Source organism: Microcebus murinus, chromosome 6 (genome assembly GCF_040939455.1).
Source record: "Microcebus murinus isolate Inina chromosome 6, M.murinus_Inina_mat1.0, whole genome shotgun sequence".
Classification (NCBI taxonomy): Eukaryota; Metazoa; Chordata; class Mammalia; order Primates; family Cheirogaleidae; genus Microcebus; species Microcebus murinus.
In genome coordinates, this window is record NC_134109.1 from 110,909,374 (window position 1) to 110,921,566 (window position 12,193).

The 12,193-nt window shown below is 62.9% G+C and overlaps 1 protein-coding gene across 5 annotated transcripts in view; it reads right to left on the reverse strand.

The window, feature by feature from the left end:
* Nucleotides 1–758: 758 nt before the first annotated feature.
* PSTPIP1 (proline-serine-threonine phosphatase interacting protein 1) overlaps nt 759–12,193 on the reverse strand; it is a 37,482-nt gene continuing 26,047 nt past the window's right edge. For 2 of the 5 annotated variants that reach the window (XM_076004579.1, XM_012784160.3), the window contains 12 exons: nt 11,478–11,512; nt 11,143–11,249; nt 8,987–9,049; nt 8,341–8,478; nt 7,486–7,531; nt 6,399–6,478; nt 5,810–5,908; nt 4,685–4,781; nt 4,085–4,175; nt 2,361–2,413; nt 2,011–2,144; nt 759–1,062 (listed from right to left, as the gene is read on the reverse strand). In XM_076004579.1, the coding sequence (XP_075860694.1) occupies nt 931–1,062; nt 2,011–2,144; nt 2,361–2,413; nt 4,085–4,175; nt 4,685–4,781; nt 5,810–5,908; nt 6,399–6,478; nt 7,486–7,531; nt 8,341–8,478; nt 8,987–9,049; nt 11,143–11,249; nt 11,478–11,512 (1,075 nt within the window). In that variant the 3' untranslated portion in view covers nt 759–930. The remainder of the gene's footprint in view (nt 1,063–2,010; nt 2,145–2,360; nt 2,414–4,084; nt 4,176–4,684; nt 4,782–5,809; nt 5,909–6,398; nt 6,479–7,485; nt 7,532–8,340; nt 8,479–8,986; nt 9,050–11,142; nt 11,250–11,477; nt 11,513–12,193) is intronic. The other 3 variants (XM_076004577.1, XM_076004578.1, XM_012784167.3) reach the window with 3 other exon arrangements.

The window sequence follows — 12,193 nt, forward strand, 5'->3', positions numbered from 1 at the left end:
CTTCCAGGCCCAGCGCTGAAATCACTTCTCTTGTCTCCCCTTTTCACTCTTCCCACACTTGTCTCACATCCCGTAAGTTGCCAAATCCCATTCTACTTCCTACATTCTTCCAGAATTGCTCTCCATCCAGTCGCCACTTCCCAGACATGCCACCATGCTGTCCTGTGCCGGACAGCCTGCACTTGGCCTCCCGCCCCACCCGCACCCTGCTCATCGTCTGCCTCGTATCGGGATGAGAAAGCGCCTGTCGACTCCTGGGGTGCCGTGCTTGAGAGGGAGTGTCACAGGCAGCAGTGGCTTCCCCAGGCCCCAGCTGGGTGGCAAAGGCCATGAGGCCCATTTGCACCCACAAGCCTCTAAGCCTGTCTTCCCAGACCCTCTGCCACGGCCCCTCCAGCTCCACTAGACCCATCACTGGTTTCCTGTTCCAAACAGCTTGCTTGTTCCCAGGATATTCCCTGGGAGTCTCCACCACCGTACCCCTACCCCACCCTCCCTTGCCCCTGCATCCTTTTCCTGTTTGCCCAGGTATGACTGTGTCTCCCTGGTGGTCTGGGAGCTCCCAGTGACCGGGGCCAGCCTCTTCTGTGTCCCCAGCAGACCATGGGTTGGCCCAGGGCCCTCAGTGACTACAACTGAAGCCTGGTCTGAGGTGGCATCTCTGCTTTCCAGGCTCCTACCCTCACTCCTTTGCCTCTTCTGAATTGAGCACTTGGATGCTAAGGCAGGAGAAAGAGAAAGGGATCCAGCAGACCAAGGAGAAAAGAACGCACCCTTTATTCCTAATGGGAGAGACTCCTCGAGGCGCAGCCAGCACCCATCCCCTCCTAGGGTTGGGGAGGCTCGGTTCTGGGCCCCAGAAAGGCCAGGCGGGTGGGGACACTACCGACTCCACAGGCAGGGCCAGTGGGGGTGGCTGCTGCTCCTTCCTCAGAGCTTCTCCAGGTAGGAGCCAGGGACAAAGCCACGCTGCCCATTCCGTTCCACTGTCCACCAGCCATCCTCCCCTTCCAGGATGACCTCCAGGACGTCCCCAGCAGAGATGTCCAGCTCGTCAGGATTCTGGGCAAGAGACAAAAAGCACATGAGGCTGGAGGGGCCTGCTGGGAGGGCCCTGGTCTGGCATCTGCCACCAGTAGCAAAATCGAGCTTGTCTCCCAGGGTGGGCAGAGTCAGCTGAGTCACACTCATACCTCCTGGGAGAGGTACAGGATATGGGTGCGCCCAGGGCCTTGCCTTCTGCCCCTCAGTTTGTCATCACAGGCCTCCCCCACCTGGGGTCCTTCCCCTGCCCCCTTCTCCTCTGCGCCAGACACAGTGACAGGCACAGCAGGGTCAGGGTTGCTCACCACACCCTAAGCCCAGGTCTCGCTCTTCATGGCTCACCACCCGGCCTCCCTCGCTGCTGGTCCCAGCCCCAGCCAGCCGCTGTCACTAGGGCACCCCAAGCACCCTGTTACTCGCCTGGCCTGGCTGCCCTGCTGAGGCATGAGGAGTCTGCATCCCCGAGCCAGGCCTAGTCAGCACAGCCCCTGCCCAGCAGGGCACTGGACTCCACCTAAGCCCTGGTGGAGCTGGGGGTCCAGCCGTGCACCCCCCCTCAAAGCAGGGAGCATACTGGACTCTAGCGGTCTCGGTACCTACTCTGTGGCTGCCCCTGCCCATCCTCTCCCAGTGCACACCAGAAAATCAGTCCTGGCACGATCAGAGGACTCACTCGTGGCTGTGGTTGGTCTCTGTACCCGCACACCCAGGGAGAAGAATGAAGCCTGACCCTCAAACCATTGCCGCTGGCAGCCCAGGCACTGTCACCTGTGCCCACGGCACAAGGCCCAGCCTGCGGCAGCGCAGCCACGTGCGTTCCACACATGCGCTGCATGCCGACGCAGCCCGTGTCCCATCACCAGCCCTCATTCAGCAGGCGCGGCTGCCTCAGCACCCCGCTGCTCCAGCACGTTCCGGCTCTAAGGCACACGCATCCCTGCAGAGCAGGAGAGGCTGCGGCCTCACCTGCGCGGTGTAGTCGTAGAGCGCGCGGTAGTCCTGGGCTGGCGCAGCCGGGTTTCCCTGTGTCTCCTGCACGGCCACGGCTGCGTAGACGCCCTCGTTCCTCTCGAGGCTGGGGGTCAGGGTCTCTGTGGAGGCTGAGAGCAAGGTGAGGCCTGGACCCTGCCCCTTTCTAAGGACATTGGCCCCTGGAGGTCCCGGGGGTGGAGTTTCTCCATGCTTGGCCCTGCCTCCTCCCTCCCTCTCGGCCTGCTTGCTGTTGGAGGGCACACCCTTCCCCTTGAGGGGCCTCTGTGGCCCCATTTGTGCCACACAGGAGTCCCCTCCTTCCCCCTGGGGTCACCCGCAGGTACCAGCAGGAGCTGCCATCGAGGTCTTGGGACTTCCATGCAACAGCCCGGAGAACCTGGGGGCAAGGAAGGAGGGTGAGTCCCTCACGTGATCCTCAGGCCCTGCTGCAAGAGAGGGCTTGGGCAGGGAGAACTCTCAGAGCACCGGGGCTGGGGCCACCCCTGGCCTCCAGGCCAGGATGTGATTTATGGGTGCCCCTCAGGCAGGAGGGCTCCCAGAGGGTGTTCCCAGTGGCTTTTCCTTCCGCAGCTGGGCTCTCCCACTCACTCGCTCCACCCATCGCAGCACCTGCCCCCTGCGGGTTCCGCAACCTCCAGGTTCTGCGACCTCCAAGCCGCACGCTCCTGTGAGGTGCCCAGCCCCTCCCGGCGCCACCTCCACTCCAGTGTGTCCTACAGCTGCCCGCCCCCCGATGAGTGAGCTCTGCCACGCTCAGCCCACGCGTGCCCCACCGGGACCTTCACCAGCCTGGCCGGCCAGCCTCCCCCCACAGCCCTCAGTGACAGCCAGCCCCACCGCCCGCATGAGTTAGCCCCAGGAGGCAGCGCTGGGCTAGGCTGCCCGTGCCTGACTCTGGGCCGCACTGAGCTGGGTCTTGAAGGTTTGCTGAATAAAAGAAGAAAACAAAACAAGCGGCGGACACTGGGGCACCCCACGAGGCAGATGGCATGCAGGCTAAGTAGAGGCAGGCTTAAGTGACTGCCTGTGCTGGCATTCGGGTCCTCACCGGGGTACAGGGAGGGCTGAGTCCTGCAAGTTTTCTGTAGCATTGTTAGGGTGTGGATGTGCCCCTTCCTGGGGCTGCTGCTTTCTTAAGGTTCTCAGAGGGGCGTGTGTGCACCCCTCTCTGAGTGTGGGCGGTTCCCTGAGCCTCAGCCTTCTGAGAGCTGGAGGCTCCAGGGGCTTTTGAGGCCTTGGAATGGGCTGGTCCGTGCAGCTTGGCCGGCACCCTCCCCACTGCCCCCTCCCTCCCAAAGGCAGGGCCTTCTTTGTTGAAGGTTGGCTGGAGACAGCAGTGGTGGGGTTGGGGAGGGGCACAGGCACCACATGAACCCGCACATGCTACAGGCAGGGCACGGGCCCTGCTCTGAGCCCTTGCTGCGGGGCTCCCCGAGCAGGGTATAATGCTCCCAGTGGGCTGCCAACATTATCATCCAAGGCCTGAACTGGGTTTAGGTTCTGAGTCGGACCCCAACACTCAGGGGCCCTGGCGAGTGACATGCCCAGGTTACGCACTGGGGCACAGCACTGGGACCTTGGCACTTGACTGCAGCCAGGCTGGGGAATGGGCCTGGAGAAGCCTGAAGAATTCCCCACATGCACTGCTGGGCTCCTGCTCCTCTGCGCTGGGCACTCACCAGCGGGGGCACTGCCACTGCAGCAGGACAGTCCGGGCCCCAGCCCAGGCCAGCAGCAGGGCCTAAGGTACAAAGAGCCGGCATGGGGCCTCCCCAGAGTTCGGAGCAGTCACTGGTGAGTAATTGGGGTGTGATTATTTGTTTAATGCCTAGGTTCCCTTGGGCTCAAGGTTCCATGAGTCTGGACTGAGCCTATCTTGTCTCCTTAGAATGCCCAGCACCTAAACAGGACGCCAGGCACAGCAGGTGCTCCACAAACGCGTGTGGAAGAGCCAGTTGCAGGAGGAGGGGCGGGACCCACTTCCTGGCCCAGCAGCCCAGCCACAGCGCCTGTGTCCCAGCCAGCCTGCGTGCACCGGCTGTCTCACCTCTTCATCATGCCACAGGACGGTGGCACGCCAGGGCTGCCAGACGACGGGGTGACCTCCCGGTCATAGTAGTTCTGGTAGGGCACTGGAGCTGTGGACAGCAAGCCCTTGAGGCCCAGGGCAGCTGAGGGCAGGGCAGGCAAGACCTGTGCCCCCAACACCCAACCAGCCCCTCCCCAGAGACCCAGACTGAGGATCCACTTTCCTACTCTGGCCCTGGCCCATCCTGGTGGTTGTCGCGGTGCCTGTCTTACACCCCCAAGAGATCCCGTTGTGGGTACCAGAGCGAATGTTCTGCACTCATGACCAGACTGGGGGTGGGGCTGTGGGAGGTTCCCCACCTTTAACCTCCCATCCTCTTCTGAGGGCTATTACACTTAGCTCCACTGTGTTTTGCCTTGGGGGAGGCAGCAGTCCAGGGACCCAGATAGGTGTCCCTGTCCCTGACCCCTCCCTGGATCTGGCCAAGACTCCTCCACCCAGAAGGCAGCTGTGAGCTGCCGGAGCCCTGACCTGGCACTTGAGGCTCAGAGAACCTGGGGCCAGGCCTTCCAGGGCCAGGCAGGCCTGTACCCAGGCCACCCGCAGGCTGGGCCTCACCCGGGGGCTCTGTGCCCGTGCTCTTGGCCTGGATGAAGCTGTCAATGTCGGCGTCCACCCGGCAGCCTTCCAGCGTCAGCCGCACTTCCTCATAGAGCTGGGGGCAGGAGGGAGCAGAGGCTGGAGCCAGGCTGCACCTCCAGGCCCACCCCTGTCGAGGCCCTGCCCCTCTGGGTCTGAACTCCAGCCAGCAGTCCTCACCCCAGCAGCCTCCTCTCGGGGTTTTTGTGCACATCTCAGCACCTGCAATTTGGGGCCTGGGGTGTAACTGCCCCAGACCTGCCTGAGGGGTCAGAGCCTTGCTGACAGCTTCCTGTTTCCTGAACACCTTTTTTCCTTCTGTGCCAAGGTCCTGTGCAAGAGGCTTAACTCACACCTGTCCTCCAGGTAGACACCATTTTCCCCATTGTATAAATGAGGAGGCTCAGGAGAAAAAGACTTGCCCCAGGTCACAGAACAAGAGCACAGGGCAGTGGACTTTGGATCCAGAGCCCACACGCTTTCCACTGCCATGAGGAGGCCAGGAGTTGGGCTCAAGTCATTTGGGTAAAACCTAACGATGACAACAAAAATAAAATGCCCACAAGCCACGGGGCAGGAGGGGTCAGGGCTGCCCGAGGGAACTTGTGGCTCTGGGGCTGCATTAACAGAGGTCAGGGCCCCTGGCGGAGGGTGGCGGCCCCTCTCTGCTAGGCAGGTTGGGCTCAGTAGGGAGGAAACTAGGACACCCTGGAGAAGGGAGAGAGCAGAGGAGGGCCTGGGCTGAGGCTCCTGCCATCTCCAGGCCTGGGCAGGGCCAGCCAGGCTCTCTGGACCCCCAGCAAATCTCTGAGTCCACCTACCCTCCTTACCGGGGCAGAGGGAGCTGGTGCTCTGTGGCTTTGGAGTGGGGGTGGGGACATGCCAGGGTAACCACAAAAGCACAGTCTTCTGGGCAGAAGAGCTGTGGCCCTGTGCAGTACTGAGTAACCTGTCCTGGAGTGCTGGGAGCAGGGGCTGAGTGCTGAGGCCTTGAGACCCCACGGGCCAGGCTTGGACCACAGAGAACTAGGTGTCTGGCCCTGGGCATGCTGCTGCCTGGAGGCTGCCCTCTCCTCACCGCCCTCTCCACACCCTCATCCCCACCTCGTCGTCCTTGACGCACTGCATGGAGAGCTGGTTGCAGTGCACCCACAGGGCGTTGCGGAGAATGGTCAGCCGGTCAAACTCCTGCAGCTGGAAGGCCTGGGAGGTGGGAGTTAGCTGAGAAGTGAGGAGGGGCTGCAGAGCCAGGCCAGGCCGGGTCCCACTCCCAGCCCAGCTGGGCGGGCCAGCCTGGCCTGCTCTGCTGATGGCCACGCTAAAGGAGAGACCTCCCTGTGGGTCTCCACCCCCTTTGATGCCCAGCCATTGCCGCCCAGCCCGCTCCAGGCCCCAGCACTCACTGGGAGCGGCTGGGAGGCGGGGGAGTGAGAGGAGCGCAGGGCCCAGAGAAGCTGTAGGTTTGTCTGAGCCTCAGGTTTGGTTTCAGCAAAAAGGATTGAAGAAGGCCCAAAGCCAGGCAGGGGCGCACTGGGGCAGGACCCAGCCAGGGCCTGGCGAGTGGGCAGGCGGGCGGGTGGAGGGTGATACCCAGCCCCACTGCCTCGTCAGTCCCGTGAAGCAGCCATGGCGGGCATGGGCATCTCCCATCCTGCCCGTGGGGAAGCTGAGGCCCCACGCCCCGGTCACTCACCTCACAGGTGGTCCTGTGCTCCTGCTCCCACTCGCCCCGCACCTTCTCCAGCTGCTCGATGCTTTGCCTGTACACCCGCTCTGGAAGCACAGTGGCCTTGGGAGTGGCACGAGCTCCTCCACCCCTTTGCTCCTGAGGGGTCCCTCCCCTGCAGCCCCACCTCCCCCAGGGGACCTGCCCTGGCTGCTGGTGGGGCCTCATCTGAATGATTGTCAGGGCTACCCACTCTGTACTGCTCTTTTCAGGGTGCCTCTTAGTTCCCCCTCTGTGCCTTGAGCTGCCGAAGGGCTGGAGTGGCGCCTCATACTCGCAAGTTAAGCATCCAGGCCACTTGCCGTCTTTGCCTCGGCTGGGAAGTGGGCTAGAGAGGGTGGCCGTGCGCTGGATGGGGGTGGAGCCCAGCAGGCTTGGATCATGGCCCCTGTCCCCAGATCTCTGGGAGTCACATGTCCCCGAGCCCAGGGAGCAGCTGGTGGTGGGAGAGGCAGAGCAGAAGGGAGAGAGCTTCCCAGGGCAGGAGGGCGGCACTCTGTCCCAGGAGGGAGGGCAGCAGGCACAGGGTGCTGGGGGATTCCAGCACCAGGTGAAGGACAGGCCCAGAGAAGGCCGTGTGCACGCATTTGTGCACATGTGCCCAAGCGTGCGAGTGTGTGCCAGTGTGCATGTGTGTGTGTGTGTGAGAGAGAGAGGGAGAGACATGCGTGGGGTCTGTCTCCCATGAATGTGGCCTGGCAAGTCCTGGGCTCGAGCCAGATGGCCTGGGTTCAAACACAGACATCACCACCTACTGGCTGTGTAACCTTAGGCAAGTACTTAACCTTTTTGTGCCTCAGTTTCCTCATCTGTTAAAAAGAGGATAACAGCAGCCAAGAGGTATCATTGTTGTCAGGGTCAAACATGCAAAGTGCGACAGCAGTCTCAGCAGATGGGAGAACACAGATGTGTCCGATTGCACTCGTATGGAATGAGTGACATCTTGTGACTGTGTGTGGCCACGTGGGGGGGTGTCCCAGGGTGAGGGAGGCATGTGGTGGGGAGGGCCATCCAGGTCGCCACCGGTCTGGGGAGGCAGCTGGGGCCCACGTACCTGCCTCCGTGGCCGCATCCTTGCACTGCTTGGCTTTGTTCTGGCTCTGGCGAGACAGAGGTGCAGCAGCACTGACTCCCGCCCCTGGGAGCCACAGCACCCAGGGCTCTGTCACACCCCCCCCCCAGCCAGCCAGTGGGACACTTGGGGGCGACTGGGCGCACATCCCATCCTGTACTAGCAACCTCACCCTGCAAAGGACCGCAGGCTGGTTCCCATAAAACCCAGAAACCTCCAGCCCATGTAGGTACACATGAGAAGTAGACACCAGGCCCCAGAGTGGCGGAGTGTGGACCAGGGCCAGGCCTAACCCCTGTGGCCACTGCTGAACTTGGGCTCTGGCCCCTGACTGGCTCCCAACTCACCCTCACGTGCCCGCCCTCTCTGGGCCTCAGCTTTCCTGTCTATGCAGTGGGTGACATGTGTCTTGGGTCCTGGTAGCTCTGGGCCACTTGGGTTTGACCCCTTCTCTGCTGCTTCCTAGCTCTGAGACTCCGGGCAAGTCACTTACGTCTCAGGGCCTGTTTCTTCTCTGTGACATGGGCCTACTGAGTCCCTCCACACGGTTGTGTGAGGTTGGCGTCTGCTCTCATGGCCCTGGGCCACATGGGCCTGCTCTGAGGACTGGGTCCCCAGGTGGAGGCCGGAGATGGCCAAGGGGGTGAGGCTGCCCCTCTGTGCACGCCCTGACAGTCTGGGAGACCCGCTGCACGGACGGAGAAGCCGAGGTCAGCGAGGGGGAGCAGTCAGCGTGTCCAGGTGCAGACCACGCCTGGGGATGTCTACGGCACCCCTCTCCGGCCTCCCCTCCCACCCCAGCCCTGGGGACACCACGTGGCCCCGTGGTCCACGCACCTTCTCTGCCTGCTTCTGGTGGCCGCCGGCACTGACGCGCTCGAAGGCCTGCTCGGCGTCGTCGGCGTCCCGGCACTTCTGCTCGTAAGTCTTCTTGCACTGGGGTGGAGCCGTGACTTGGGGCTGCACAGCCCTTCCCTGTGGGCCCTGGAGTGAGGGCCCCAAGCCCAGCCTCCCCTTTCCCTGTCGGGGTCTGTGGGTGGGGGCGGCGCCCTCCCCAGGGAGAGGGTCTGGGGTCTGGAGTGCTGGAGAAGGGGTGGTGGCTGCGGGCAGCCTTGCTCCAGGCCCCTTCCCCTGCGGCCCCTGCCGCGCTGCCCTGGCCTTCTGGGGGTGCGGCCTTTGGCCACGCCACGCCCCTCCCTGCTGCCCAGTGCCCCACAGACGCGGCTGGAGGGCGCCTCTCCTCCCTCTGCCCGCAGTCCCCAGCTGACAGCGTGGGTTGGCCGTGGGCCACTGCGTGGGACTGTCCATATGCCCTTCAGTCAGGAGCCCCCAAGGACAGGACCTGGCCCTCCCACGCGGCTGTGGTGCCAGTGCAGGCCTGGCACGCCGCCGGCCAGCGCGTGTTGTGGACGGAGGTCTGAAGGGACCGCACTGCGGCTCCCGCTGCGCCTGGCCTGGGAGATGCCCCCAGACCCTTGCTCACCTCCATGGCCTTCTTGTAGAGTGACAGCTTGCTCTTCTGGATGCGGTCCATGACAGCCTCATACTGCAGGGGACACGAGGCTCTGAGCTGGGGGCTGCAGCCTCAGGACACTCCCCTAGGCCAAGAGGACGGGTGTCCCTGGGATGGGGCGCTGCACCCCTCCTGGCCCTGGGGGTGGTGACAGGATGCCCACCCTCTCCCGGAGCCTGTTCCTTCACAGTGGTCACTCTCAGAGCGAAGACTAAGGAGAGGCCCAGGGCGCGGGTGTCCTGACAGGTCCTCGATGCAGCTCCTGGCGGGAACTGTCCCCACACGCACGCACACGCCCTTCATCCTTCATGCACAAGCCTCCGCACCATCACAGCTGCCCACACACTGCGCGCACACTCGGACACATGCGTGCGTGCACACGTGAACACGCTGAGAAGCACATGTGCAGATTCCCGTGCAGACCCACAGATGCTGTCACCAGCACACGCGGTGCGTTCACCTGTGCACAGCTACAGGCCCGTCTGCACAGCCGACCACACCCCGTGTGCTCACAGCCACATGGGGCACAGTGGCCACCACACCCCACCTGCCAGGCATCTTGCTCAGACGGGGAGGATGGAACAGCCAGGATGGACTGGGCTGTCAGGTAGGAGGAGAACTAGGAAAGACATGCCTGGGCCTGGGGCTGGAGCCAGCTGTGCCTGGAGCCCCAGGAGCTCTGTGCCCGCCTGGGGCACACAGAGGCGCAGGCATGCACGCAAACACACGCGGGCTCGCGCTGGGCGAGGACACATGCTCACAGGCATGTGCACCTTGTGCCCGCGCTCTCCTGCGCCCACGTGCACAGCCCAGACAGGCTGGCGGCGCTCCCCCGCGGCGCTTGCCTGCGGCCTCCTAGGGGAGGAGTCGCTCTGTCTAAGGCAGCCGTGGGCGCTGCAGCGGCAATAGCGGGCCAGGGCCGCGCTGGGGCAGCAGGCACTCTGTGGCGGCTTCTAGCAGACAGGTCTCCCGTTTCAGCACCTCAAGGCTGGGCCGGCTTCTGGGGATGGCTTTTTTGTCTGCTCAGGAACCCAAATTTGGACTCTTGGAAGGCTGAGACCCCCGCTGGCCGCATGGGCACACAGGGTGTGCAGCTGCTACGTTTCTGCCACCAGAGCCACAGCCCTGAGTGTGAAGACTGAGGAGTGTCTGGCTCTGGGCTGGTCCCAAAGCTTGGGAGGTGGGCATAAGTGTCCCATTCTGCAAGAGGGAAACTGAGGCATAGAGCCGGAGAGTGGCGTGGCCAGGACACCCAGGTCCAGCCTGGCCTTCTTCCCCTCGGCAGCTCATCTTCAGTTCCTCGGACACTTACGATGCTTCTTCTCCTCAGGAAGAAGCATTCCTGTGTGCTGGCCTCTCCCGCCCTATTCAGAGCACCACCCTCGTCACTGAGCCTCTGGGAGGCCAAGCCCCTGTCCCCACGGGCCCACGCCCACCTGCCAGGCAGGCTGCATGCCGCCACCCTCCCAGGAACCAGGCACTCAGCCAGAGCCTCAGGCCCCCTCCTCCCCAGCCCTGCAGCCTCAAGTACCCTTCAGCCTCTGTTTGTGCACCCCCGTGACGGAGACCTTTCCACGCAGTGGCTGTCTAGGGACAGCTGCGCCCTGTGCCCACGGAGAGTGCCTTTGCCTGCTGAGCTGCGCCGGGCACTCCTGCCCGTGACACGCCCGCCCCAGCCGTGGGCAGTCCTGCAGTGGCCGGCCCAGTCTGCCTTTCTCCAGGACACAGCCCTGGCCCTTGGGCTCAGGACCAGTTTCCAGCGACCCCTCCCAACTCACATTGCCTCCTCTGGACCCCAAGCTGCCACAGACCCTCTGCAGGGTGTGGTGGTAGCACATCCCAAGCACCAGTGTCTTTCCTCTTCCCTGGCGAGGCAGCTCGAGGGAAGGACCCACAGCAGGGCTGTCAGGCTGAGCGCTGATGCCTGGTGCCGGTGGCCAGGCCTTTGCCATACTCCCCTTCCCCTTCAGATGACCCTCGAGCCCCCAAGCTTGGGGTGCTGTACCCCACATCCTCCCACCACCCTCCACCGGCTCTGCCAGGGGGCCCATCCCCAGCTCCACAGGGACCGGCGCGGGCTGGGCCAGGGACAGGAGCTGCGCAATCATGCCCTGCACCCGCCTCACCTTCTTCCTCTGCTCCTTCTGCCTCTCCCGGAACTCCTCCAGGCTGCGCAGCTCCTCCCGCAGGGTCAGGGCCAGCTGGATGTGTGAGCTGCCCACGTTCTCCATTTCTGGGGACAGAGTATGGACGTTGGTCCACAACGTCAGACCTGATGGTCCTTAGCCACCTACAACTCCCCCTGCCTGGACCAGCCCACACCCACACTTCTGTCCCCAAACCCTCTGCCAGCCTCGCAGCTCCTGTGCAAAGCTGGGTGCAGCCTGAGCTTTTCCTCCGGCCAGATCCCACCCAGATCTCGTCACCCTGCAGCTCAGGGTGGGGGACCTTCAGGACTTACGCTGCTTCAAGGAGTCAAAGGATGTCCTTAGGGAGCTGCAAAACATAACGGTCTGGGTCAGCAGGAGGAGGGCACAGCATGAACCTGAAGCCCTGGCTAGCCCCAGGGACTTTTTATTTTGGTGGGAAGACCATGGGTCATTCTAGACCGCCAGACAGTGGCCATCTGCTGGGCCCAAAACAAGGATCTCTGGAAGGCAAAGCTCCCGTTTTGGAATTACGAAGCAGTCCAACCTCTCCACTGTGGCAGAAGAGGGAGGTGTCATGCCCCCACCTCTGCTCCTGGCCGCATTCTCAGAGAAGAGGGCGCTGTCTTCAGGGCCCCCCTTCCTCCTCAGGTACCCAGCACCCCCAGGATGAGTCTGAAGCAGCAGGGAGCAGGGGCCAGACCTGGCTTTCAGCAGGTGGCCTGGAGGGCCTTTGGGGGAAGTTGGTTGAGAGGCAGGAAGGGCAGGCAGGGGTGCAGAGGTGAGAGCTGTGGGCGCTGTCTTCTCCAGGGGAGAGGGGAGGAAAGAGACTGACAAAGGCACGGGAGGTGGGGATGACACGGTAGGAGGCAGGGTTGCCAGGTTGCGCAAATAAAAATACAAGACACCCAGTTCAATTTCAATTTCAGATGGACAAATACCTTTGGATGTACGTATACCCCATGTAACATCCATTTGAACATACCTTCATTTTTAAAAATATTTATTGTTCATCTGAAATTAGAATTGA